Source organism: Danio rerio, chromosome 10 (genome assembly GCF_049306965.1).
Source record: "Danio rerio strain Tuebingen ecotype United States chromosome 10, GRCz12tu, whole genome shotgun sequence".
In the NCBI taxonomy this organism is placed as follows: Eukaryota; Metazoa; Chordata; class Actinopteri; order Cypriniformes; family Danionidae; genus Danio; species Danio rerio.
This window is the reverse complement of record NC_133185.1, coordinates 49,665,401-49,690,889: the sequence shown is the minus strand read 5'-3', so window position 1 is coordinate 49,690,889 and position 25,489 is coordinate 49,665,401. Positions and strand designations below refer to the sequence as shown.

General features: G+C 38.3%; 2 protein-coding genes across 15 annotated transcripts in view; both read right to left on the bottom strand.

The window, feature by feature from the left end:
- myo18b (myosin XVIIIB) overlaps nucleotides 1-25,489 on the bottom strand; it is a 673,005-nt gene that overhangs the window by 448,423 nt on the left and 199,093 nt on the right. The window lies entirely within an intron of this gene.
- sez6l (seizure related 6 homolog (mouse)-like) overlaps nucleotides 1-25,489 on the bottom strand; it is a 93,718-nt gene that overhangs the window by 21,749 nt on the left and 46,480 nt on the right. For all 14 annotated transcript variants that reach the window (XR_012386578.1, XR_012386579.1, XR_012386581.1 and 11 more), the window contains exons 2-5: nucleotides 10,010-10,414; nucleotides 9,165-9,304; nucleotides 2,605-2,800; nucleotides 1,974-2,159 (exon numbers count right to left, since the gene is read on the bottom strand). Coding sequence is in view for 8 of the 14 variants with exons in the window: in XM_005155435.6 (XP_005155492.2) it covers nucleotides 1,974-2,159; nucleotides 2,605-2,800; nucleotides 9,165-9,304; nucleotides 10,010-10,414 (927 nt within the window). In the remaining 6 variants the exon portion in view is untranslated. The remainder of the gene's footprint in view (nucleotides 1-1,973; nucleotides 2,160-2,604; nucleotides 2,801-9,164; nucleotides 9,305-10,009; nucleotides 10,415-25,489) is intronic.

The window sequence follows — 25,489 nt, the reverse complement described above, 5'->3', positions numbered from 1 at the left end:
ATTAGAAGTTGTTACTAGATTGCTATGGTGTTCTTGGTGGTTGCCAGCGTGTTTCTATGTTTATTAGAAGTTGTTACTATGTTGTTATGCTGTTCTGTGTGGTTGCCAGGGTGTTGCTAAGTTTATAAAAAAATTACTGTGTTGTTCTGGTGTCTTAGGTGGTTGCCAAGGTGTAGCTAAGTTTATAAGAAATTGTTACTATGTTGCTATGGTGTTCTGGGTTGTTGCCAGGGTGTTGCTAAGTTTATAAGAAGTTGTTACTATGTTGTTATGATGCTCTGGGTGGTTGTCAGGGTGTTGTTACGATTATTAGAAGTTGTTACTAGATTGCTATGGTGTTCTTGGTGGTTGCCAGCGTGTTTCTATGTTTATTAGAAGTTGTTACTATGTTGTTATGCTGTTCTGTGTGGTTGCCAGGGTGTTGCTAAGTTTATAAGAAATTGTTACTATGTTGTTAGTAACATGCGCGCGACACCCCCCCCCCCCCCCCCCCCCCACTTCAATAAATTTATCCTGCATATACCCTTTGGACTGTCTCTGCACGGGCCTGTGTTCTGGTGTGGGTGATTGACAGGGTGTTGCTAAGTTTATAAGAAGTTGTTACTATGTTGCTATGGTGTTCTAGGTGGTTGTCAGGATGTTGCCAAGTTTATATGAAGTTGTTACTATGTTGATATGGTGTTCTAGGTTATTGTCAGGGTGTTGATAAGTTTATAAGAAGTTGTTACTATGTTGCTATGGTGTTCTGGGAGGTTGTCAAGGTGTTGCTAAGTTTATAAGAAGTTTTTACTATGTTGCTAAGGTGTTCTGGGTGGTTGTCAGGGTGTTGCCGAGTTTATAAGAAGTTTTTACTATGTTGCTATGGTGTTCTAGGTGGTTGTCATGGTGTTGCTAAGTATATAAGAAGTTGTTACTATGTTGCTAAGGTGTTCTAGGTGGTTGTCAGCGTGTTGCCAAGTTTATAAGAAGTTGTTACTATGTTGCTATGGTGTTCTAGGTGGTTGTCAGGGTGTTGCCAAGTTTATAAGAAGTTGTTACTATGTTGCTATGGTGTTCTAGGTGGTTGTCAGGGTGTTGCCAAGTTTATAAGAAGTTGTTACTATGTTGCTTTGGTGTTCTAGGTGGTTGTCAGGGTGTTGCTAAGTGTAAAAGAAGTTGTTACTATGTTGCTATGGTGTTCTGGGTGGTTGCCAGGGTGTTGCTAAGTTTATAAGAAGTTGTTACTATGTTGCTATGGTGTTCTGGGTGGTTGTCAGGGTGTTGCTAAGTTTATAAGAAGTTGTTACTATGTTGCTATGGTGTTCTGGGTGGTTGTCAGGGTGTTGCTAAGATTCTTAGAAGTTGTAATTGTGTTGTCATGATGATCTAGGTGGTTGTTAGGGTGTGTTTTAGGTTCTGGAAAGTTGTTACTCTCCTGTTATGTTGTTCAAAATGGTTAACAGGGTGTTGCTAAGGTTCAGATATGTTGTTACTTTATTGATATTATGTTCTGGGTGGTTGCCAGGGTGTTCTTAGGTAATTGATCAGGTTCTAAGTGGTTGTTATGGTGTTGCTAGGTTTCTTTGATGTTATGGTGCTGTAGGTGGTTGTGAGAGCATTGTAAAGGTTCTGATAGGTTGTTGTGTGAATATTGTGTAAACTGTTGTGAGGGCTTTGATAGATAGTTGGTTAGATTGTTCCTAATGCTGATCATACACTTTTTGAGCAATGTTGCTGGGCAGTTTTGCAAGGCAATGTTGTTTAAATGCTTTTCTATTAAGAATGTGCAACAACATCGTATCTGTATCCCATTGCCCTAATTAGTTACCCCATATCTTACCTGGTTACCCATTTATGGAATCATTTCCGTAGCATTGCTAAAAAAGTTGCCCTTTGTATCATCAGCATTAGGTTGTGAGGTGTTATTGGATTGCAATGTGGTTGCTAAGGTGATCTTTAGTCTAGGCGTTGGTTGTGTTCAGCATATGTCTGACCTCTGCAGCTGGGCTCATGCTGGCTCCAGACGGGCAGCGAGGCGTTCAGGCAGGTGAGAGTGGCGTCCCCCTGCAGGTGATATCCCATGTGACACTGGAAATGAGCCGTTCCTCCAGGATGCAGATCTTTGACTGACACCTCACCAAAATGAGGCCGTCGAGGTAGAGCACAACTCAGCCGAAAAACTGGAGAAGAAACACTCAGTCATCCTTTAAAACATCTCCATTTACACCATCTAAGTACATGAAGACATCTCTGCAGAGTGGACTTATCCTTTAATCATTTATGAGGGAAATGAATGCTAATTCGACTGCGCATGAGAAAAACTCTGTGAAATGAGCCCTGGAGTAAAACTTCACTACATTAGCCTGTTAATGGACACGGCAGAAGCTATCTAGTTTGATAGCAAAGCAAATTAACCAAGCAGAGACTTTTTCAATTAAAAGTTTAGAGGCAAACTCTCCGCAACAACACTGAGGCTTCCAGACGAGGAGCGCTTTTATCATTTCCACGCACGCACCTGTGGAATTCATTAGCATAATATTATATAAACACCCCAGTTGTGTGTGATGAGTGATTATAAGGCCCAGAGCTGCTGTTTAGTGCTTAATGGGTTGTTTTGAGACTGACTCTGATAGTGCAGCTGGAACAGGCCGACTCCTCCCTCTGGAGACGAGCGGTAAAACACCGACAGCGTATTGGTCGGACTGCGGATCACCTGACCCTCCACCAGAAGTGTCTGATTGGCCAGAACGAGCAGGGCTCCGCCTTCATCTACTCCTCTGATTGACAGCTGCTCGCCCTCTGACAGGTTCACACTTTTCACCTGCAATAAAGCAAAGACAAATCAGGGAAACTCACATACACACTATACAGTATGCAGAACATGTACAACCCCAAATCAGAAAAGGTTGGGACAGTATGGAAAGCACAAACAAAACAAGTAGTGATTTCCACATTTACTTTGACTTGAGGCAGACGATATGAACACATAATATTTGATGTTTTGTCTGGTCAGCTTCATTTCATTTGTAAATATTCCTCCATTCCTGTCATTCAGACCCGCAACACACTCATACACAAGTTGTGTCAGGAGTAGTTTAGGGCTGGTAATCAGGTAAACTGCTGAAATAATGATGTGGTGTGACACAGGTGATGTCAACAGCCTAAGCTGAACAACTGTGATCTCCGATCCCACAGGGGGCGCTGCATCAAGAATCCTCACTCATCCAATAACCAGAACACCACATGGGCTCAGAATTACTGCGGAAAACTTTTGTCAAGTACCATAATACAGAGTTACATCCACAAACGCCAGTCAAAACTGTACTGTGCCAAAAGGAAGCCTGAGGGCTCTCTTACCCAGACTCGGCCCTCAGGTAAGTTGAGTTTGAGACCCCTGGTTTAAACCATCGAGCGGAAAGCTTTAATTCCGAATTGATTCCTGCCTCATCCTTGATCAGTCGCGCACATTACATTTGCGTCACCTAAATGTTACAGCATCTCACTTAAACATCATAAACTCACAACATTTCGTTTAAGACTGTTTGTCGATATGCATGCGAATGCGATCAGCAAGACTGATAACTGTTCGTGCAAGTAAAAGAAAGCAGGTGAACACCGAATCAAGGGGGTTCAGGTGGTGAGTGAGACAGGCTCTCCTCACTTACTGATGAGGGTTTCAGTGTCGTACACACAGCTAATGTCATGAGCAAGAGGGTTTAAGAGCTCCCGCATCCTTGCGCAAAGCAACCATGCCTGGAAATGCAACTGGTGGGATCGGTTGTCTTTAAAAAAAAAAAGCATGAACAAACTACGATGCATTTTAGATACGACAATCATTTTTTAAATGTCTATTGTTTTCCTTAAGGACAGTTTCATTCATTCATTTATTTTCTTGTCGGCTTTGTCCCTTTAACTAGGGTCGCCACAGTGGAATGAACCACCAACTTATCCAGCAAGTTTTTACGCAGCGGATGCCCTTCCAGCCGCAACCCATCTCTGAGAAACATCCACACATACACACACACACTACGGACAATTTAGCCTACTCAATTCACCTGTACCACATGTCTTTGGACTGTGGGGGGAACCGGAGCACCCGGAGGAAACCGTTTTGACAGATTATTTAATAGTTGTGACAAAGAAATTAGTTTGGTGTGGCCGGAGGAGAAAAAATATATAAAACAAAAAATCTGTAAATCCTGCGTCACGGTGGCGCAGTGGGTAGCACGATCGCCTCACAGCAAGAACGTCGCTGGTTCAAACTCTAGCTGGATCAGTTGGTGTTTCTGTGTGGAGTTTGCATGTTCCCCCCGTGTTGGCGAGGGTTTCCCCTACAGTCCAAACACATGCGCTATAGGGGAATTGAATAAGCTAAATTGTCCGTAGTGTATGTGTGTTAATGGGAGTGTATGGGTGTTTCCCAGTGGTGGGTTGCAGTTGGAAGGACGTCCACTGTGTAAAACATATGCAGGATAAGTTGGCGGTTGATTTCTGCTGTGGCGACCCCTGATTAACAAAGGGATTAATCGAAAAGAAAATGAATGAATCCATAGTGTTGAGGCCGGAAAATTCATGTGAAATAAGAGCTAATCGCAACGTGACACTATGAAGCCACAAGCCACTTGCTCGTGCACACTGAGCAAGCTCACACACAACACAAAAGGAGGCATGTGAACATAACACAACATCTAAATCAAGTAATAATAGTAGAGTATTTTGATTAAAAAAGCCTCTGAATTTCAAGTAGATTTTCCATCATATCCCAGCCAGCATGGATTATCCACATCTCATGAGGACGAGTGTGTGTACATAGCAAATTAATTGGAAGTGTTTTAATCCCTCGACACACACACACAGACACACACAAGGCCCATGGCTGTGATTACAGTGGTAATTAGAGATTATGTCATTGGTGTGAATCCTCCGCAGAGGGAGAACGGACATGGACACGGGATTACATTGGTTTGCATGCGGACACATCAGTCCCGTTTGTCTCATTAATATCTGTGCGTGTGTCTCCGTCTCTCTGGGATTATCTGAAGCACTCAGCTCCAGTAATTATAGCTGTGCAGAAACACTGTTGTCCACTAGAGGGAGCATCAGTCGTCTCAGGGTTTCACCCATCTGAGTGTGTCCAGAAATTTGGAAAAATGTCCAGGGTTGCCAAGTGATCAACACAGCTTTGCAATTTCCAAGGGCTACTTATTAACACTTGCACGGGGAGATTTTTTGATTTGTGGATTAAAGGTATGACAGATACTTTATATTTTATTTTATATTACTGTTAAATATATTATTATTCATTACTTAATATTAATTATGATTTGTATGCAATTTATATTATTTTTACATATTAATTATATTAGATTTTATTTTTATTATTTTTTATTATGTTATTGCATTCATTATTTAAATATTATTACATATATTATTATTATTAATTAATTATTTTAAACTGTATATAATTGTTTAAAATAACTTATTTTATTAATTTATGCTATTTATTTTTTATTGTGTTCATTATTTGAATATTTATTTACATTTAATACATTTAAAATCAATATTTACATTTAATTAATACAATTAAGTAAAATTTTTACATTTAATAACTAATATTAATTATGACTATTATGTATTTTATATTATTGTTGCATATATTATTATTCATTATTTTATATTAATTAAGATTATTATATATATTATGTTATTGTTACATATATTATTAATTATTTCATAATGTATTTATTTTCTATTATTAGTTTTTATTGTTATTTTTATGTTATTGTATAACTTATTTAAATATTTATTTGAACTAGTATTTAATATTTTTTATGATTATCGTGTATTTTATATTATTATTACATATATTATTATTATTATTTTTTTTTTCTAAAATGTTTATAATTGTTTAAAAAACTATTATTTTAATAATTTTATTATGTTTATTATGTTATTTATTTTTTATTTTATTAATTATTTTAATATTTATTCACATTTAATTCATTTAATAATTAATACTCACATTTAATTATATGAAGTTAAATTTTTACATTTAATTATTATGATTATTATTATTATTATTAATATTATTAAGTATTTTATACATTTATGTGTCCAGAAAAATGGAAAACTGGAACTAGTAATAAAAAGCAGGTAAAACTTGCAGAATTTGTACTTTGTTTATTATTCTGCATTAACTAGGATTTGCTTCGCATGTGCCCTTTTGTTTTTGTTTTTTTCTTCTCCTTTCTTTATATAACCTTGGAATAATATTTTAAATGTGAGTCATATTTCCCTTATTGTTTAAAAGTTATTTTTGTATGGTTTGTACTATATTTTTGTCTTGTACATTGTTAATGTTTTGTTGCAATAATAAAAAGGAAATATGGAAAAATAGTGTCCAGGGTTGCCAAGTCCACATTTTTAAAAATTTAGAAAACGTAGTTTGATTCAACTCAATAAGGCAGTGAGAAATTTTTACACTGTAGTTTTGTTAGCGAGAACCTGGCAACCATGAAAATTGGATTGCATGATAAACGGAATTTGACATGACTAGAAAAGTTAATTCCATCCAACTTAAAAAAGGGAGCAAGAATTTTTTTCTATAGTTTTGTTGCAAAAATATGGCAACCCTAAATATGGGAATGTATGATTGATTAAGTTGACATGAGTAAAAAAAAAAGATAATATGATTCAACTGAAAATAAGGGAGCAATAATGTTTTTACAGTGTAGCTTTGTGGTGAAAACCTGGCAACCCTGAAAAAATGGGATTGCACATTTGATGAAAGTTGACATGACTAGAAAAGGTAATATTAATCAGCTCAAAAATAAAACAGCAAGAATGTTTTTTACAATGTAAAAATGTTGCAAATATTATTATTCATTACTTTATATTAAGATTATTAAATATATTATTCAGCTAAAAAAAAAGGCAGCAAGAATGTTTTTAAAGTGTAGTTTGGTGGCGAAAATCTGGCAACCCTAAAAATTGGATCCCATGATTGATGTAAATTAACATGACTAGAAAAGTAATTTGATTCAACTCAAAAATAAGGCCGCAACAATTTTTACACTGTAGTTTTTTTTTTTTTTTACAAAAACCTGGCAACCCTAAAAATAGAATTGCATTGCAGGAAAAAAGCTTGTTAGACAGCAGATTGCATTTTTTTTTACAGTGTAATTTTGTGGCGAAAACCTGGCAACCCTAATATATTATTGCATGGTTGATGTAAGTTGACTAGAGCATGACTAGAAAAATGTATTTGACTTAACTAAAAATAATGCAGCAAGAATTGTTTACGGTGTAGTTTTGTGGCGAAAACCTGGCAACCATGAAAATTGGATTGAATAACTGACGTAAGTTGACATGATTAGAAAAGTTAATATTATTCAGCTCAAAATAAGGCAGAAGTTTTATACAATGTAATTAAGTTGAGAAAACCTGGCAACCCTGAAAATGGGACTGCATTGCAGAAAAAAAAGCTTGTCAGGCAGCAGATTACATTTTCTTACAGTGTAGTTTTGTGGCAAAAACCTGCACAACTGATGTAAGTTGACATAACTAGAAAAGTTCATTTGAATCAACTAAAAATAGGGCAGTAAGAATGTTTTTTACAGTGTAGTTTTATTGTGAAAACCTGGCAACCCTGAAAATGGGATTGCATTGCAGGAAAAAAAGCTTGTTAGGCAGCAGATTGCATTTCCAGAGAACTCCCTGCGGGCCGCGTGCTGCGGTCGGTGTTCTGCAGCTGCTTATTTGTTGAATTACACAGTCTATTAGCATATGATTTAAAGAGACTCAAGCATTAACAGGTGCCCGTTCAGTCAAACACACACGCCGCAGTTTGTCACTTCACCTGAATTGTGATTAATGGAAGCAATAAATTCAGTCTAGCTTTAACTCTTTCCCTTCCACTGAGGAGAAAACTCAGCAATTAGGAGAAAACGCTTCCCTGCCGTTGATGAGATTTTACAGAAATCTGTGTTGAACAGATGTTGAACAGATTGAGGAATTTTGCACAGTATTTCCTCTAATATTTGTTCTTCTGGAGAAAGTCTTATTTGTTTTATTTCAGCTAGAATAAAAGCTTTTTTTACTTGTTTTAAACACATTTTAAGTTCAATATTATTAGCCCCTTTAAGTTTAAGTCAATATTAGTTTTGGATTATCTCCAAAACAAACCACTGTTATACAATGTTATATGTAAAGTAAAGTAAAAGGTGAAGTGAAGTGAAGTGAAGCAAATTAAAGTGAAGTGAAGTAAAGTGAAGTAATGAAATGTATGGTAAGGTAAGGTAAAGTAAGGTAAAGTAAGGTAAAGTAAAATAAGTAAAGTAATGTAAAGTAAAGTAAATTAAAAGTAAAGTAAAGTAAAGTAAAAGTAATGTAAAGTAAAAGTAAAGTAAAAGTAAAGTAAAGTAAAGTAAAGTAAAGTAAAAGTAAAGTAAAGTAAAGCAAAAGTAAAAGTAAATTAAAGTAATGTAAAGTAAAGTAAAGTAAAAGTAAAGTAAAAGTAAAGTAAAAAGTAAAGTAAAGTAAAAGTAAAGCAAAAGTAAAAGTAAATTAAAGTAAAGTAAAAGTAAAAGTAAAGTAAAGTAAAGCAAAAGTAAAAGTAAAGTAAAGTAAAGCAAAAGTAAAGTAAAAGTAAAAGTAAAGTAAAGTAAAAGTAAAGTAAAGTAAAGTAAAGCAAAAGTAAAAGTAAATTAAAGTAATGTAAAGTAAAGTAAAAGTAAAGTAAAGTAAAAAGTAAAGTAAAGTAAAGTAAAAGTAAAGCAAAAGTAAAAGTAAATTAAAGTAAAAGCAAAAGTAAAAGTAAAGTAAAGTAAAGTAAAAGTAAAGTAAAGTAAAGTAAAAGTAAAGTAAAAGTAAAGTAAAGTAAAGTAAAAGTAAAGCAAAAGTAAATTAAAGTAAAGTAAAAGTAAAAGTAAAAATAAAGTAAAGTAAAAGTAAAGTAAAGTAAAAGTAAAGTAAAGTAAAGTAAAGTAAAAAGTAAAGTAAAGTAAAGTAAAAGTAAAGCAAAAGTAAAAGTAAATTAAAGTAAAGTAAAAGTAAAAGTAAAGTAAAGCAAAGCAAAAGTAAAAGTAAAAGTAAAAGTAAAAGTAAAAGTAAAAGTAAAAGTAAAGTAAAGTAAAGTAAAGTAAAAGTAAAAGTAAAGTAAAGTAAAGTAAAGTAAAGTAAAGTACCTGCAGCTCGACGCCGTATCCAGTGTAAACGCTGATGGTGTAGATGCACTGCAGGAGTGCTCCGTCTGGAAGTGGCGGCTCGTCTGAGGAGTCGATGTAACCCTCCGGCTCGCTGAAATTCACCCTGCAGTTTGATTGAGCTGGAGGAAAATAGCAGATATTACACAACAACATATCAGACACTACATTACATTTAATTAACATCTGCTCCACCAACACCAACTAAACCCACCAACTTGTGGTTTAAGTCCCTCATTCTTGGAGTTTACCAAATCTTCTTGCTGTGTAAGCCCCCTTACTTGGAGATCTCAAGGCTGCAGCAACACCTACTTGTCTCTGAACACACAACACGTCCAAGCTTGAGCTTGTGCCGCTCCTGTCAGCTAAGAACAGGAAACTGAGGCTACAATTCACACAGCCTCACCAAAACTGGACAATAGAAGATTGGAGAAACGTTGCTGCTCTGATGAGTCTCCATTTCTGCTGACACATTCGGATGCTCGGCTCACAATTTGGCCTCAACAACATGAAAGCATGGATCATCCTGCCTTGTATCAGCGGTTCAGGCTGGTGGTGGTGGTGTAATGGTGTGGGGGAGATTTTCTTTGGGTCCATTAGTACCAATTGAGCATCAACGCCACAGCCTACCTGAGTATTGCTGCTAGGCAACAATAAGGCAGTTCTGAAGGCAAGAGCGGGTCCAACCTGGTACTAGTAAGGTGTACCTAATAAAGTGGCCGGTGAGTGTATGTTTGCAATGAGGCAACAAATTTTTATCAAGCAAAAATTATCAGCTGAAAATTGCCAAAAATATGTTTGTTTGGCCAGCTCAACTCTAGTCTTACCTGTGGTGAAAGCAGCAGTCAGTGTTTCTGGGTTAACATTGACCGAGGGCTGGGTTGGTGAGCTTGGTTCATCCGTGACCCAGCGGGGCGTCTCCACAGGCTCTGGAGGTTCGGTGGGCAGCTCGTCTGGGCGCCCAGTGCTGTCATGTGCAGGGAAAATCCTCCTCATTTCAGGCGACAGAGCATCAGCTCCAACCCCCAAACCCTTCCCCAGCATGGGCATCAGGTCAGGGGGTAAAGCGCTGGGTAGAGTCACTCCCGTCTGGGCCAGAAGATGATCCTTGTGAGACAGGACCGACTGGAGGAGCTCCTGCCCAACAGAGGCAGCTCCTCTGGGGGGATCTCTGGGTGCTGGAGCCTGCATTGCTGGAGCCAGACTGGGCAGAGGAGTCACCGTCGACACATCTGCAGGAGGAGGAAGAGTAAAGTTGTTATTGAGTTTATAAATAAGTTGTCATGAGCTTAAAAACTAATTTGTACGGATATTTGTGCATGCTAAAAAAATAATTAGACCTGATTTTGGGTGAATAACTATGTTTCCATGCAAAGATGCAAGCAAAACTGTAATGCATTTGTGAATAAAGCAGTGTTTCCATCCAATGAGAAACAAAAGAGAAGTAAATTGTCACTTCCTGATAAACTGGTGGCAAATTTCTGTAAAAAGTAAACAAAACAAGTAAACACACAAGTAGTGTGATGCATTGTTGGGATTTGCCACTGCTGTGTTTTTCCTTCTCTAATATACGAGTTGCACCTCAGAAGATGAAGACGCAATGCAATAATTGTTTCTTAAATGATAATAAAAAGTTTATGCACACATGAGTGCAGTTAATGCTACAGGGTAATTATCTTCAATCCAGGCCATTTCTCACAAGATAAAAGTCAACACGGGCTTCTCTCAGCTCTTTTCTACACAACAGATGCTCTGATTGGATCAGAAATTGGTGCGTTCGTTGATGAGAGTCGGGGTGTGTGTGTAAGATGTTTACTTTGAGTCTATTCAGATGCGTTCCCAAATTAGGTAAAGAAAAAGATGCGTGCGTAAGTTTACACCCCCTTATAGAAAAAGCAGAATTCAGTCATTTAAAGGGGAAAATGTCCTGTTGTTTTTACTTTGTTGTGTTAAACACTATGCTTCCATCATAAAGATGTGCATTAATAACTCATAAATATTTTATGAGGTATGCATTTTAGTCCAATGAGAAACGAGAAGAACCTCACTTCCTGCTAAACACAGCACAGATATCACTGAGAGAAGTGGAGTTTGCAGCACGGTTGGGATTCTCCACGGAGGTGTTTGTTCTCCTCTAATAAATGAGCTGCACCTCAAAACACGAAGTGAACGCGGTGGCTTTTGGAGGCGTGAGCACAGACAGATGCTCAAGAAAGTTCTGGATGGAATAATAATAGAAGAATAATACTGAAGCACTGTGATGACGGACTGACATAGGGCTGAGGCCTTTTACAATCAGCACAACAACACTTCACATCTGCAACAATGGAGAGCTGGACACATGGAGATCTGCAGACCAACATTAACCATTTGACTGCCCCTCTACCAAACGGTTGACCATGTTTTTACTGTTTTAAATAACGACTGCTTTAAACAACGGTTTATATACACAGCATTGCTGGTTTACACATAAAATAAATAAATAAATAAATCCTGTCGCACTACTACACTGGATTTCGGTTTTATTGTAAAAACAAAACAAAACAAGAAAGCATGTAAATGAGAATCTGAAATATTTTATGGCATACTTCAAAAAATAAAGATGATTAATGGCGAGTTCAGACTGCGGGATTTTAGCCCTGATTTTGACTCGCCGTCAGGTTTCGAGAAATCGCTGACAAATGCCTGAAATCACAGCCAAATCGGTGCTCGTGCATGTGAGTGACAATCACACAGTGTGAACGATCAAAGACGCGATCTGAGAGAATCACCGATGTGTCGCCGATGCCTGTGAGATATTTGGCGTCCTGAATATCTGCTTCAGTCGGCGATTCAAATCATGCTGTGTGAAATGAGTTTTGACTGAAAATAACATCAGCGATCACCAACAGCCAATGTGTCACCGACTCGGTCCCAGTCATTCCTCTCGCTGGCCAGCAGAGGCCGCCATCCCTGGACTTCTAAGCATTACATCATCCACATAGACTGATCTGAATCCCGGTAGCGACCCACGCTCCCTATATAAGCCACACTCAAACAACAGTTCAGTGCGAAGTCTTGTTCAGCCACGGCCAACATTTCTAAGCGTTATTCCCTGCCTGATCTTCTGTGCATCACCCCGGACTGTTTCTGACTCTGAGTTGCCTTCTGCCTGCCCTCGACCCTCGCTTGTTACACGGACTCTGAACCACGCTGCCTGCCCTCGACGCACGCTTGTTATAAGGACTCTGAACCACGCCGCATGCCCTCGACGCACGCTTGTTATAAGGACTCTGAACCACGCCGCATGCCCTCGACGCACGCTTGTTATAAGGACTCTGAACCACGCCGCATGCCACTGATCTATGCCTGGTAAATCACTCTGTGTCTGTCAGCCGCCAGCCCCACGATCTTTATTGATTGCTGTTGATGTGAGTTCACACTTTAGTGCGTGTTGGATGTTTGTGTTTGAACTGTGTCTAATAAATATTAGGGGTGTAACGATACACTCAGCTCACGATACGATGTGTATCACGATATAATGTTCACGATTCGATATGTATCACGATATTTGGAATAAAAATTGAAAATTAAACTGAAATGCAAATTTTACCAAGTAAACTATTTTTTATGTATTTCTTTTGTTTCAACTTGTTAAACTGAACCTTCTTTAGGTTAAATTAAACAGGCCTGTCTCTGGAAAATAAAACAATTTAAAAACTTCTTAAAAAATATTATTGAAATGACAGAGACAAAATTAAGGAACAATTTAAGTAAAGGTGCAAACAAAATAAGCTTTCTATTTAATTGAATTTAACAGTAAGAGCTTAAGGCTTTGCTTGGTCACTTGCGTTTTTTGTGTGTGCAAAAAAAATCCACATTTCCAGGTAATCAGCAGTTCTATTAGATAATCCTGAACTGATGTGTCTCTGTCTGAGAGGTTTTTATGGATGGCTGTCTTCATGTTGTTCATGTTGAGTGACAGGGTGGCCGTCTTTTCATTACACAGGACAGTCGTGACTCTTTTCAGCAGTTTAGGCAGGTTTACTATTTCTTCGGCGTCGCTGATGTCGGCGCTATCAAGTGTATCATGTTGACGTGCATTTTTGTGTACCTCTGTACTCAAAAGGGTTAATGCTCGTCCTAATCATAACTCTAAAATGCGATATGATTGTTTAAATAATGTGTACGTTTTCGGTTTCATTTCCACTGCTAAGTGCTGTTCATACTTCCCACGCGGCTCCTGAAAGATCACTCTGTTCCACAAACTGAATGTTGTTTACTACTTTATTACCTGTTCCTCACAACCTGCAGGTTCTGTTCACTGAAGCAGACGCGCGCGTATGGCAAGCCGTTTTAGCATTTAAACCTTTGTTCTGACTATCCATAAATATATTAAATTCACATTTAATTAAATTCATTTAGAGATATCTCTAATTATATTTTGACTAGTCGAATTATAATTATGACTAGTCAAAATATAATTAGAGATATCTCTAAATATATTTATGGATAGTAAGATCAAAGGTTTAAATGCTAAAACGGCTTGCCATACGCGCGCGTCTATCATAGTCCGCCCTCTGTAGTAACAGCTCGCGGTCAGCTCACGTCATGTGTGATTTTGCGGCGGGAACATTATATGAAGACAGAATGATATTTTAGGGTGAATTGTACCTTATAAATACAGTATGTGACTCTTTCAACACCATTAGGAGGTATCCCTGTCGCTGTGCAAAGTATGTAAATCACTGTGAAGACTTTAAAACTTAGGATGTGTGACCCAGTATGCGTGTCAAAAAGCGGACGAGTCTAAAGCAATGACTGTACAACCGAAATGTTGCCAGACGTCTGATTTTGAGAGGATGTGCCATCCTCTATTTCAACTCCACTCATCTTGGTCTGCTAACATTACTGCTGCTGCAATCTGAACTCACGTGCGACAGCAGGTGGAGCGTAGCTCACGTGCAAACAGCTCAACTAATAAGAGAAAACGGACGTCATATCGTAATCAAATCGTCATAACGCCACGATGCATAGAGACATTTTTGCATCGCAATAAATCGTACAACGATAAATCGTTACACCCCTAATAAATACTGCAAAATGGATCCCTCCGTGTCAGTCTCCACGTTACACAATGAGAGAGCAGCATTCACTTGTGTGGGTATCTGCAGGCCAGTTGGGGGAGAAGTTAAAAGCGCTCACTTTCGGTTTCGGTTCGATTGTGTGTGCGTCAATATTTGAAATAAGTAACTTCTGGAGCTGATGATGATAACGTGCATGTGATTATTGAAGTGCTTCTGACTTCTGATTAGTGATAAGTTTGGATCATTTTACTGACTAAATCTTTGAGTCTCGTTCAGTAAGATGAACGAATCTTTTTTCGAGTCATTTGGTTCAATTTGCCAAAATATTACTAAAATGTTATGAATCGCTTCCAAACACATCTACAACTAGCCCAAAAGGTTGATCACACGACAAATAAGTCATCAGTAGAATACTATAAGAAGGAGAAAATAATAATTCAATGTTGACCTGCTCTTTTGTCTATGAAGGTATTGTTGTCTCTTTGCTCAGCTCACCTCTTCATGTCTTTAAATGTCAGGGGTTCGTTCACGTTACACTGACAGACACATATAATCTTAACCAATGTACACAGTCTATAGGAGCCATGATAATTAGTTCACCTTTCATCACGCGACAGAATAACTCAAACCAGAGGACTCGAGAGATGAACGGATCAATTCTTTTTCCCACTCTAAACGCATCTGATTGGCTTCTGCCTTTCCGCGATGAATGTCTCAAAAGACTTAAAATGAATGATACCGCCAGCACAAATGTGCACACGCGTGGATGAACGAATCACTCCCTGAGAGGACTCGTAGTTCCCGAGTCATATTGAAGATTCGTTTAAAATGAACGAATCGTTCATGAACGACCCATCACTGCATCTGATCCTTTCAGAAATGGACAAACGCCAGAGTGAAGTGTGAAAAAACAAAGGAGCAAATTGTTTCAGCAACCTGAATCATGAACAAACTGCCATGTTTATCATCGCCTTCTGGACGTTTATGAACTCTGAATGATGGAATTTCTCTCTAACAGAGGCTACATGTGCTGCTGAAGATTACAGACACAGATTGCTCTGACTGTGGGCTATACTGTATGTTGCGTGTTGTTTTTGAACCCAAATAAATGACTAGACGGCAGCTAGCTCTCTGCAACTCTCGCATGGTCACCTACTGAAGCTAAGCAGGGCTGCGCCCGGTCAGTATCTGGATGGGAGGCCACATGGGAACACTAGGTTGCTGTCGGAAGAGGTGTAAGTGAGGCCAGCAGGGGGCGCTCAAAAGGTGGTCTGTGTGGGTCCTAATGCCCCAGTATAGTGATGGGGACTCTATACTGCTTAGTGAGCGCCGTCTTTCAGATGAGACGTTAAACCGATGTCCTGATTCTCTGTGGTCATTAAAAATCCCAGGATGTCCTTGGAAAAAAAAGAGTAGGGGTTTAACCCAGGCATCCTGGCCAAGTTTAGCCTCTCTGTCCATCATGACCTCCTAACCCTCACCATATCATAACTGGCTTTATCACTCGGCCTCTCCACTAATCAGCTGGTTCAATCAAATGGCTGCCCGGTGGATGCTGCACACTGGTGGTGGAGGAGATCCCCCCCATTGTGTAAAGTGCTTTGAGTGTCCAGAAAAGCGTTATATAAATGTAAGGAATAATTATTATTATTATTATTATTAAATGTCTGCTGTGTGTAGTTTTTCTGTAATTATTTTATAAAAAGGATGAGAATAGTTCACCTTTAACATTTCACTCAGACTCTGTAATAAATCCACAGAAGCTCAGAGTTCCCTCATGTTTTTTCCTCAGCTGTAAACGTCATTAAAATGCCCCGATGCTAAATAACCTTTCCAAAACAAACTAATCCAGACGCATTCGACTTCTAATGTCTGTTGGCTTTTCCAGCGCGGCGGCCATTCCTCAAGGTGAAAAAAGAGGAAGAGGCTGATCAATTAAATTACACCGGCGGAAAAAAAGCCATTACCCTCTGAGAGTGATAGAGCGTCGTCCAGGGACGCAATAAAACATGTAATGAATGCCAGCACAAGAGAAAACTCAGCACACGGCCCTCGCTCCCTCGCTGTCCTCCAAACTGATGCATGTGTGTGTGTGTGTGTGTGTGTGTGTGTGTGTGTGTGTGTGTGCTTCTTACATGCTGATCAATATATGGTGGATTCTAGAAACTGTAGGGACATTTTGTCCCTAAGATAAGCCTTTTATTGTGTTTTTTATACAAAAAAATAAATAAATAATGCAAATTATTTCTGGTTATATAAAAGTGATGTTTGTGTGTGTATTTATCTTGAAAATATTAACTTAAAGTCTCCCAATAGAGATATTTTTGACAGTCTCGGCTTGGTTTAGATGACGATACTATCTTCTTATTGATCAGATGACCGTACTCTGCTCTGATTGGACAATTTACTCTACTCTTCCACTGATTGGTCAAGATGGTCATACTTGACTCTGATTAGTTAGACGACTCTGATCTCTTCTGTTTGTTCAGTTGGACACACTCGAGTCTAATTGGTCAGTTCACTCTACTCTTCCACTGATTGGTCAGTTGGTCATACTCAACTCTGATTGGTTATATGACTTTGCTCTCCTCTGATTGGTCAGATGACCATACACTGCTCTGATTGTTCAGATCACTCTACTCTTCCACTGTTTAGTCAGATGGCCATACTCTGCTCTGATTGGTTAGTTCACTCTACTTTTCTACTTATTGGTCCGTAGGACATACTCTGATTGGTTTAGATGACTGTGCTATCTTTTTACTGATCAGATGAACATACTCTGCTCCTATTGGTCAGATAACTTTACTTTTTCACTGATTGGTCAGTTGCTCATACTCGACTTTGATTGGTTAAATTACTCTGCTCTCTACTGTTTAGTCAGATGCCCAGACACTACTCTGATTAGTCAGATCATTTTACTCTCTTCTGATTGGTCAGATGGCCATACTCTGCTCTGGTTGGTTGAACGGGACTACGCTTCCACTAATTGGTCAGATGACCAGACTGTACTTTGATTGGTCAGATCACTCTACTCTTCCATTGATTGGTCAGATGGCCATACTCTGCTCTGATTGGTTAGTTCACACTAGTCTTCTACTTATTAGTCAGTTGGCAATACTCTGCTCTGATTGGTCAGATCATACTACTCTCTTTCGATTAGTCAGATGGCTATACTCTGCTCTGATTGGTTAGATGAGACTACGCTTCTCCTAATTGGTCAGATGCCCAAACTCTACTCTGATTGGTCAGATCACTCTGCTCTTCCACTGATTTGTTAGATGGCCATACTCTGCTCTGATTGGTTAGTTCATACTAGTCTTCTACTTATTTGTCAGTTGGCCATACTCTGCTCTGATTGGTTAGATGACTGTGCTCTCTTCTGATTGGTCAAATGGTCAAATGTAAATAAACATAAGCGAGACAGATATTGGCATGCAGTACATGTACACACCTATAAAACAAACATGAACAGCACCATAGATCAGTTGATCTCCTGAAATGATGATGTGATATTAGTTTGAATTCATCTTTTAATCTCTTGATGCAGACTTCAGTATTTCTGCCTGCAGTTTGAGATCTCTTCTGAAACTCTATGGAAGGCTTTTTTTGATTCAGCAAAGCTTTCTAATCTAATTGTTGTCTACAAGAAGCCGCTGAAGTATTAAGGACATTTGCATTCATATAAGATGACTAAAGCATCTGACCTATGAGTAACTGGATTCTTCAATGCATTTATTATGATTCAGTCCTCAAAGCGTCAACATTTCATCCATGAATGCTGGCTTTGAGGCCAGAGCTTTCCATAATCACTGCTTGTGAGCGTTATCTCTGTCAGTCGCCTAATCTATGGGGACAAAAAGCAGCAATTTTGCATCATTGTTCCCTGGATCTGTTCCACAGTGTCGAACTGCTGTTCTACGCATTTGACTTTTATTTATAGCAAGTGGGTCAGACAAAGACAACAGCAGTGGTGTAGTTTGTTAGGACAGGAGCCATTATATCCACAGACTGAGAGAGACCTGAACTACTTCACAGGTCACAAAATAAAAGCAAACTTATTGTGAGCTTGTCAACAACACTGAAAATGCTGTATGATACCTGCAAAAAAAACTCTGAATATAACAATATAACCTCAATGAAAAATGCAATTCAGCCCCTGAATTAATTTGTGTGTATATATTCTGCAATAACAGCACTCGTACAGCCTCTTCACCCTTGTGTATTACTCCGCTCACAGAGTGACAGCAGATCTATAAACTCACTACAGCTTGACAAATATTGCAGCTGCTGGACAACATCATGTACTTTTGAGGCTGTTTAGTCGAGAATGTAGTTGTTTAGATTGCAACTATGCAGTTTATTTATGATGATAATGCCTATTTTAAACATTTATAATTTCCGAGATTCAGCTCCTCATACTGAGCAGAGCAAAGACGGTTGACGTTCTGCCAGAAGATGGCGACAGAGACTGCATAATAAATCTCTGTAGACGGATGACATTTCATGCTGTTCAGCCTTATAAGCTTAAAGTGTCAGCAAAATAAGCTGTTTTGTCCTCACTTTAGACATTATGCTAGAGAAACAGTCAAACAGTAGCTCTAAAGGGATGTCGGTAAATGAGCAGCGGTTTTCTGCTGTTCTGATGTCGGCTTCAGATGTGAATGAATGGTGGAAGAAAGTAGTTCCTCATATTAAAGGGTTTTTAGACTCTCTGTGTTTTATGTTGGCTGCATGGTGGCGCAGTGAGTAGCACATTCGCCTCACAGCAAGAAAGCCACTGGTTCGAGCCTCAGATCAGGTGGCGTTTCTGTGTGGAGTTTGCATGTTCTCCCCGTGTTGGCGTGGATTTCCTCTGGATGCTCCGGTATCCCCCACAAGTCCAAAAACATGCATCATAGGGGAATTGTTGAACTAAATTGTTCGTAGTGTATGTGTGAATGAATGTGTGTGGATGTCTGTTTCCCAGTGATGGGTTGCAGCTGGAAGGGCACCCTCTGCGTGGAACATATGCTGGATAAGTTGGTGGTTCATTCTGCAGTGGCGACCCCAGATTAATAAAGGGGGGACACTAAGGCACTCGGCCTGCTGCCTTGAACCAACGCACGCCTCCCACCAGTGCCGATATACAGTCTACCTGTGTCATATTGTTCATATATATATATATATATATATATATATATATATATATATATATATATATATATATATATATATATATATATATATATATATATATATATATAATTTATTATTATTATTATTATTATAATTATTATTATTTTAAAAAAAAAAATGTCCAAACAATACTAAATAATAATGTTACAGAAATATTTCACATTATTAATAATATTCAATAATTAATACAAAACCAAAACAAGACAGCACTTTATTAATTACCATTTACATAATATTCAGTTTATGAACAAATTGTGTAATTTTGACATAAATATTTTGTTTTATAAAAACAATAAAGTATTTCTCCATTTAAATCTAATTTAATCTAATAAAGAATATTCAATGAACCAAATAAATAATAATAACAGAAATAAGGATATTATACACACAAAAAGTTTGTATTTATGCATACACCTGACATTTAGCAATTAATAATATATAATTTATGATAAAATTATAAACGCATTCACCTTTTTTTATTTTATAAAGAAAATTGTAAAATAATATATTGTATGTATTAATAATATATAATTTTAATTAATTTTTATTTAATTATTTATTGTATTTTATTAAGCTTTGTACACAAAGTCTTATTTGTTTTATTTTGGCCAAAATAAAAGCAGTTTATTTTTTTTTTATCTGTTTAAGGTCAATATTATTCACCCCTTTAAGCAATATTAGTGTTGGATTGTCTCCAGAACAAACCACTGATATACAATGACTTGCCTAATTACCCTAACTTTACCCTAATTACCCTAGTGAAGCCTTTAAATGTCACTTTAAGCTGTATAGAAGTGTCTTGAAGAATATCTAGTCTAATATTATTTACTGTCATCATGACAAAGATAAAATAAATCAGTTATTAGAGATGAGTTATTAAACTATTATCTATATATATAACTACATCTTCTCTGTTAAACAGAAATTGGGGAAAAATATACAAGAGGGCGAATAATTCTGCCTTTAACTACAGTAGATATATTTGAATATTATTTAAATATGATCTCAGTTATCAACATTAGCCATTAAAAATGATCCAACACACACACGCACACAACAGCACTGCCAGACACACTTAAGAGTCAGAAATGACGTGTGTGTTATTATCCAGCTGCTCTGAATGACAAATGAACTCTTCCAGCGGTTATAAATTGCTCATGTCAAGCAGACGCATTAACAGGCCCCGCAAACACATTCACTCGCATCAGATAATGAGCCCGAAACACAAGGGCCCCAAAACTTACACAGAGCGCAGAGAGACCAACACTGAGCTGATGGACAAATGAATCCTGCTCACACTCACCTCAACTTAACACCTCACCGCGAATGCATTACAGGTAAAACCAAACCCAAAGAAGCAGAGTGAGGTCTCGGTATAGAAGTCTTCTGCTTAGATAGCTTCTAGTTTGGTTTATTTAAGTGTGTGTGTCAGTCAATGTGAAGCTGATATATTATGCATGATGGCAAGCCGATTAAGGATGCGTTTCCCGAACAACGGCATAACTCACGGCTGAACTGCCATAGTATCAACCCAGGCTCATTCTGAAAACGTAGTCCGGCGGACGTTTCTGGAGACCGCGAAATACGTCCCGGGAGGTACCTATGGCTGTGTTTCATTTTTTTAAGCGAACGCTACGGGGCGGTGTGACGCCGTTCCCTTTCGTGCTTGCCGGCTGACCGCTTACCTCCGTGTGGAGGGCTTTCTCGCTGCAGTCAGTTTGTCCGGTCAGCTCATCGTGTGCGTCGGCGGACTTCAGATGCAGAGAGAAGGAGTTGACAAAGGCGTCCGGGTTCGAGTCCGGGGAAGAGCAGTTCCAGAAACCAGGTAAGACAAAAACAGAATCCAAAAAATAAAGCTAACGAGGGTGAGAACGCGGTGAAATCCGAAAACGTGGTAAAAAAAAAACAGACGAGGGTTTTTCTTTTTCTAGACGGCTTTTCTAAATTGTTGCTCGGGTCTAGGGAAGTGAGCGGGCGGGCTGGTCAATCTGTAAATATGGTTGGGTTCAGGGAAGGAGGAGGGTGGGTCAGCCGATTGGCCGGTCGCGCAGTCAATCATTCGGTCAGTCAGACAGCGGCCTCTGGTGGGCTGACGCGAGAACAGCGCCGGCGCAAACGTCACTCGCGAGAGACGCGAGAGATACGAAAAAGCGCACACAGCGGCCTCTCGCGGATTCGCGAAAACAAAAACTGCACAAATACGTACATCCCGGGACGTATTTCGCGGCCTCCAGAAAAGTCCGCTGGACTACATTTTCAGAATGAGCCTGGGTTGCATAGTATGATTATATGTTTTGGGAAATAATCGGTGTAGTGACGAGTGTTTCCTCAAACCGTAGTTGCTCTGTCACAGGTCCATATTTTGAGTAGGGATGCACCGATCCCAATACGTGGATCGGATATCGGTTAGATCCCGCATATTTTTGCTGGATCGGGTATCGGCCAGTCGGTTCCAATCCAAATTCGATCATGCACATGCGATATATTGTGTGTAAATTATAAATCAACAAAAGCCATGAAGGTAGCCTATTATAAGGCACTGAAAGCTGGGCCAGTTGGAGTTTCTGCGTGGAACTTCAATAGTTTTTTTTAATAATAATAACTTTGTGTTTTTTATTTACTTAAAATAATCATTTAATTAAACAGTCTACCCATATTCACTGTTTTTATATGAAAAGTATTTAAAATAATATGTTAACTTTGGCACATTTACAAATCACACGACGAATAATTACTTTTTTATTGATTTTTTATTATATTAATTATTATAATTATATTATTACTTTTATATTATGTTATTATTGTGGCGACACAGTGGCTTAGCACTGTGGTCTCACAGCAACAAGGTCGCTGGTTCAATTCTTGGCTGGGACAGTTGGCATTTCTGTGTGGAGTTTGCATGTTCTCCGGTTTACCCCACAGTCCAAACACATGCACTATAGGGGAATTGATTAACTAAATTGGCTGTAGTGTACTAGTGTGTATGTGTGTAAATGTGAGAGTGTAAAGGTGTTTCCCAGCACTGGGTTGCAGTTGGAAGGGAATCCGCCGCATAAAAACAAGTGCTGGATAAGTTGGCGGTTCATTCCACTGTGGCAACCCCGGATTAATAAAGGGACTAAGACGAAAAGAAAATGAATGAATGAATAAAAACATATGCTGGATAAGTTGGTGGTTCATTCCACTGTGGTGACCCCGGATTAATAAACGGACTAAGCCGAAGGAAAATGAATAAATGAATGAATGAATGAATGAAAACATATGTTGGAATAGTTGGTGGTTCATTCCGCTGTGGCAACCTCTGATAAATAAAGAGACTAAGCCGAAGGAAAATAAATGAGTGAATGAATGAATTCTTCAGCTGTATCCCTTCTAGCAACAACCATTTTACACCTTAAGTGAAATATGCTATGAATATAGCTCAGGCTGAAGAAATGCAAACTCATGTCTGCACAGTTGAGCTTAAACAAACCTTTCGTAAGAAATGATCAAAAATACTTGACCAGTTACCTGAAAAAGTAATCGGATTACATTTCTTACACTACTCCTAATGTATAACCTGAACACTGAGTGCTGTAATGCTGCTGCCTATTCTGTAATACATTTTCACACATTGTATTAAATGAAGATGTGCTTTTGATCATTTATTTGAAGGTTATGAAAATAGAAAAATAAAAGCTTTAGCAGAAACTCTCCTCTCTCTCTCTCTCTCTCTCTCTCTCTCTCTCTCTCCATCTTTTTAATGCAACTTCTCTTTTTCTTTCTCTATTTTGCGTCTTGGTCTTTTCCTGCTCTGTGTTTTCTCTATCTTGTTTTCCGCGCTTCTCTCCGTCCTCCCGCACGCTGCTTATTCTGTGGGATTATGACTCAGACAGCTTTCCTGACAGTGACGGCGGAAACAGAAGAAATGCAATTTAATAAACGGCCAGCGCTGAGAGAAACGCAGCAGAAGCCAGAAACCGGTGGCAGATCGTCCATGCGAGAAATATTAATGTCTGAAACTGCTCTCAACTCCTAAAGATGCTTGCTAGCTGCGGATTGTCTGCTTTGGGGATTTAAGAGAATTCAGCAATCCAACAGTATTGTGTGCAAACCTTTAATTATACCCTGTGATTATTACAGATGTCTAAACGGTTACATTCATTTGCGGTTTTGCTTTGTGATGTACATTCATATACTGATGCAATCAAGTTACAATAACTCAGAATTTTTCAGGAGTGTAGCATATTGTAGTCTTTAAATCCATTGTTTGTTGTGTCTTTTTGTGTCAAAATGTGTTATTATTATTAATATGTTTAGTTTTAGATTTTTAACTGAATGAAACAGGAAAATAAGGTTGAAATGGTGGCTCAGTGGTTAGCACAGTCACCTCACTGTAAGAAGATCACTGGTTTGAGTCCCGGCTGGATCAGTTGGCGTTTCAGTGTGGAGTTTGCATGTTCTCCTCGTGTTGGCGTGGGTTTGGGTGCTCCGGTTTCCCCACAATCAAAACACATGCACTATGGGGGAATTGAATAAGTTAAATTGGCCGCAGTGTATGAGTGTGTGTGAGTGAATGAGTGTGTATGGGTGCTTCCCAGTACTGGGTTGCAGCTGGAAGGGCATCTGCTGTGTAAAACTCTGCTTTGTGATATATTGTTTGTATTATTGTTGTTACCTATTAGTAGGATTTTGATCTTTAACTTTTAATGTTTGATGAAAAGTCCTGAAATACAGTTAATGGATATTTTTACTGTTGATAAAGTAATCTGATTACAGCTCCCATACATGCCTGCTTTCATCTCAAAGGTAAAACAACCATAGAAGAAGTCCTCTAAAAGGGACATGACATTTATACACAATGCATATCAAACATTAAGCGACAGTTACAATATCACAATAATTAACCCCGAAAAAAGCAGCGCAATCACTACCAGACTGCTGTTGTGTTTGCGATAAGGAGGGACGAGGCTGAATCCAGCTTCTTATTCGCAGCTTCTTATTAACTCCATCTGGTCCACCTTAAAAAATGTGACGCTTCCATTTTTCAGCTTCGCAATCGTGAAAACACACAACAGTTTTAATCTAAGCCAGGGCTTATTATGCGGTCCTGGCGCCATCTTGTGGATAGACAACGTCAACCGTCTTTGGTCTACTACACTATGGCAGGCTAATGGCCGCAGACGAGCTCTCTCAGCAATTGTAAATATTTAAAATAGGCACTATTCTTACAAATAAACTGCATAGTTGCAATCTAAACAACTATTTTCTCCACTAAAAAAAGCCTGAAAAGTACATTGTTGTCCAACAGCAGCAATATTTGTCAAACTGTAGTGTTTCTCTGCTTGTTGCTGGCTCTATGTGGGCGGAGTAATACACAGAGGTGGAGGGTGAAGAGGCCTGTGTGTGTTGTTACTGGCAAAATATCACATGGCTATCAGCCAATCAGATTAAAGAACCAGACAGAACTGTTGTATAATTATAAATAATGCATTACTTAATACTTGATGCTGTAATTAAGCTCTGATTCTTGGTTGATCTCTGTTTTTACTGTCCTTTTTGTGCATAAATATATTATAGGTATACAATATCACTAGTTCAATCTCTGTGTCTCAATGTCATATTATCTTGGAAATTAAAAAGCAACTTGTTATTTTTAATGCATTACATTACACTGAGTGCTGTAGTAATGCTCTGTGTGTCGTTTTTGATAAAATATTTTACTTTATTGTGCAATAGTGCATCAATAAATAAAGGGTTTATTAAAGATTTCTGTAGTTGAAGCTGCGTCTCGACATGATATTATCTTGGAAATTAAAAAAGTAATCCTTCCCTAGTCACTTGAAAAAGTAGTCTGATTACATAACTTTGTAATGCATTACTCGACACTCGATGCTGTAATAACGCTCTGTTTTTACTGTATTTTATTGTGCATAAATAAATGAAGGGTTTATTAAAGCATAGCTAACATTAGCTGAAGCTCTGTGTCTCAACATTTTTTTATTAAAAGTAATACTTGACTAGTTACCTGAACAAGTAATCTGATAACATAATTTTGTAATGCATTAATTGTAATGCACTACACAA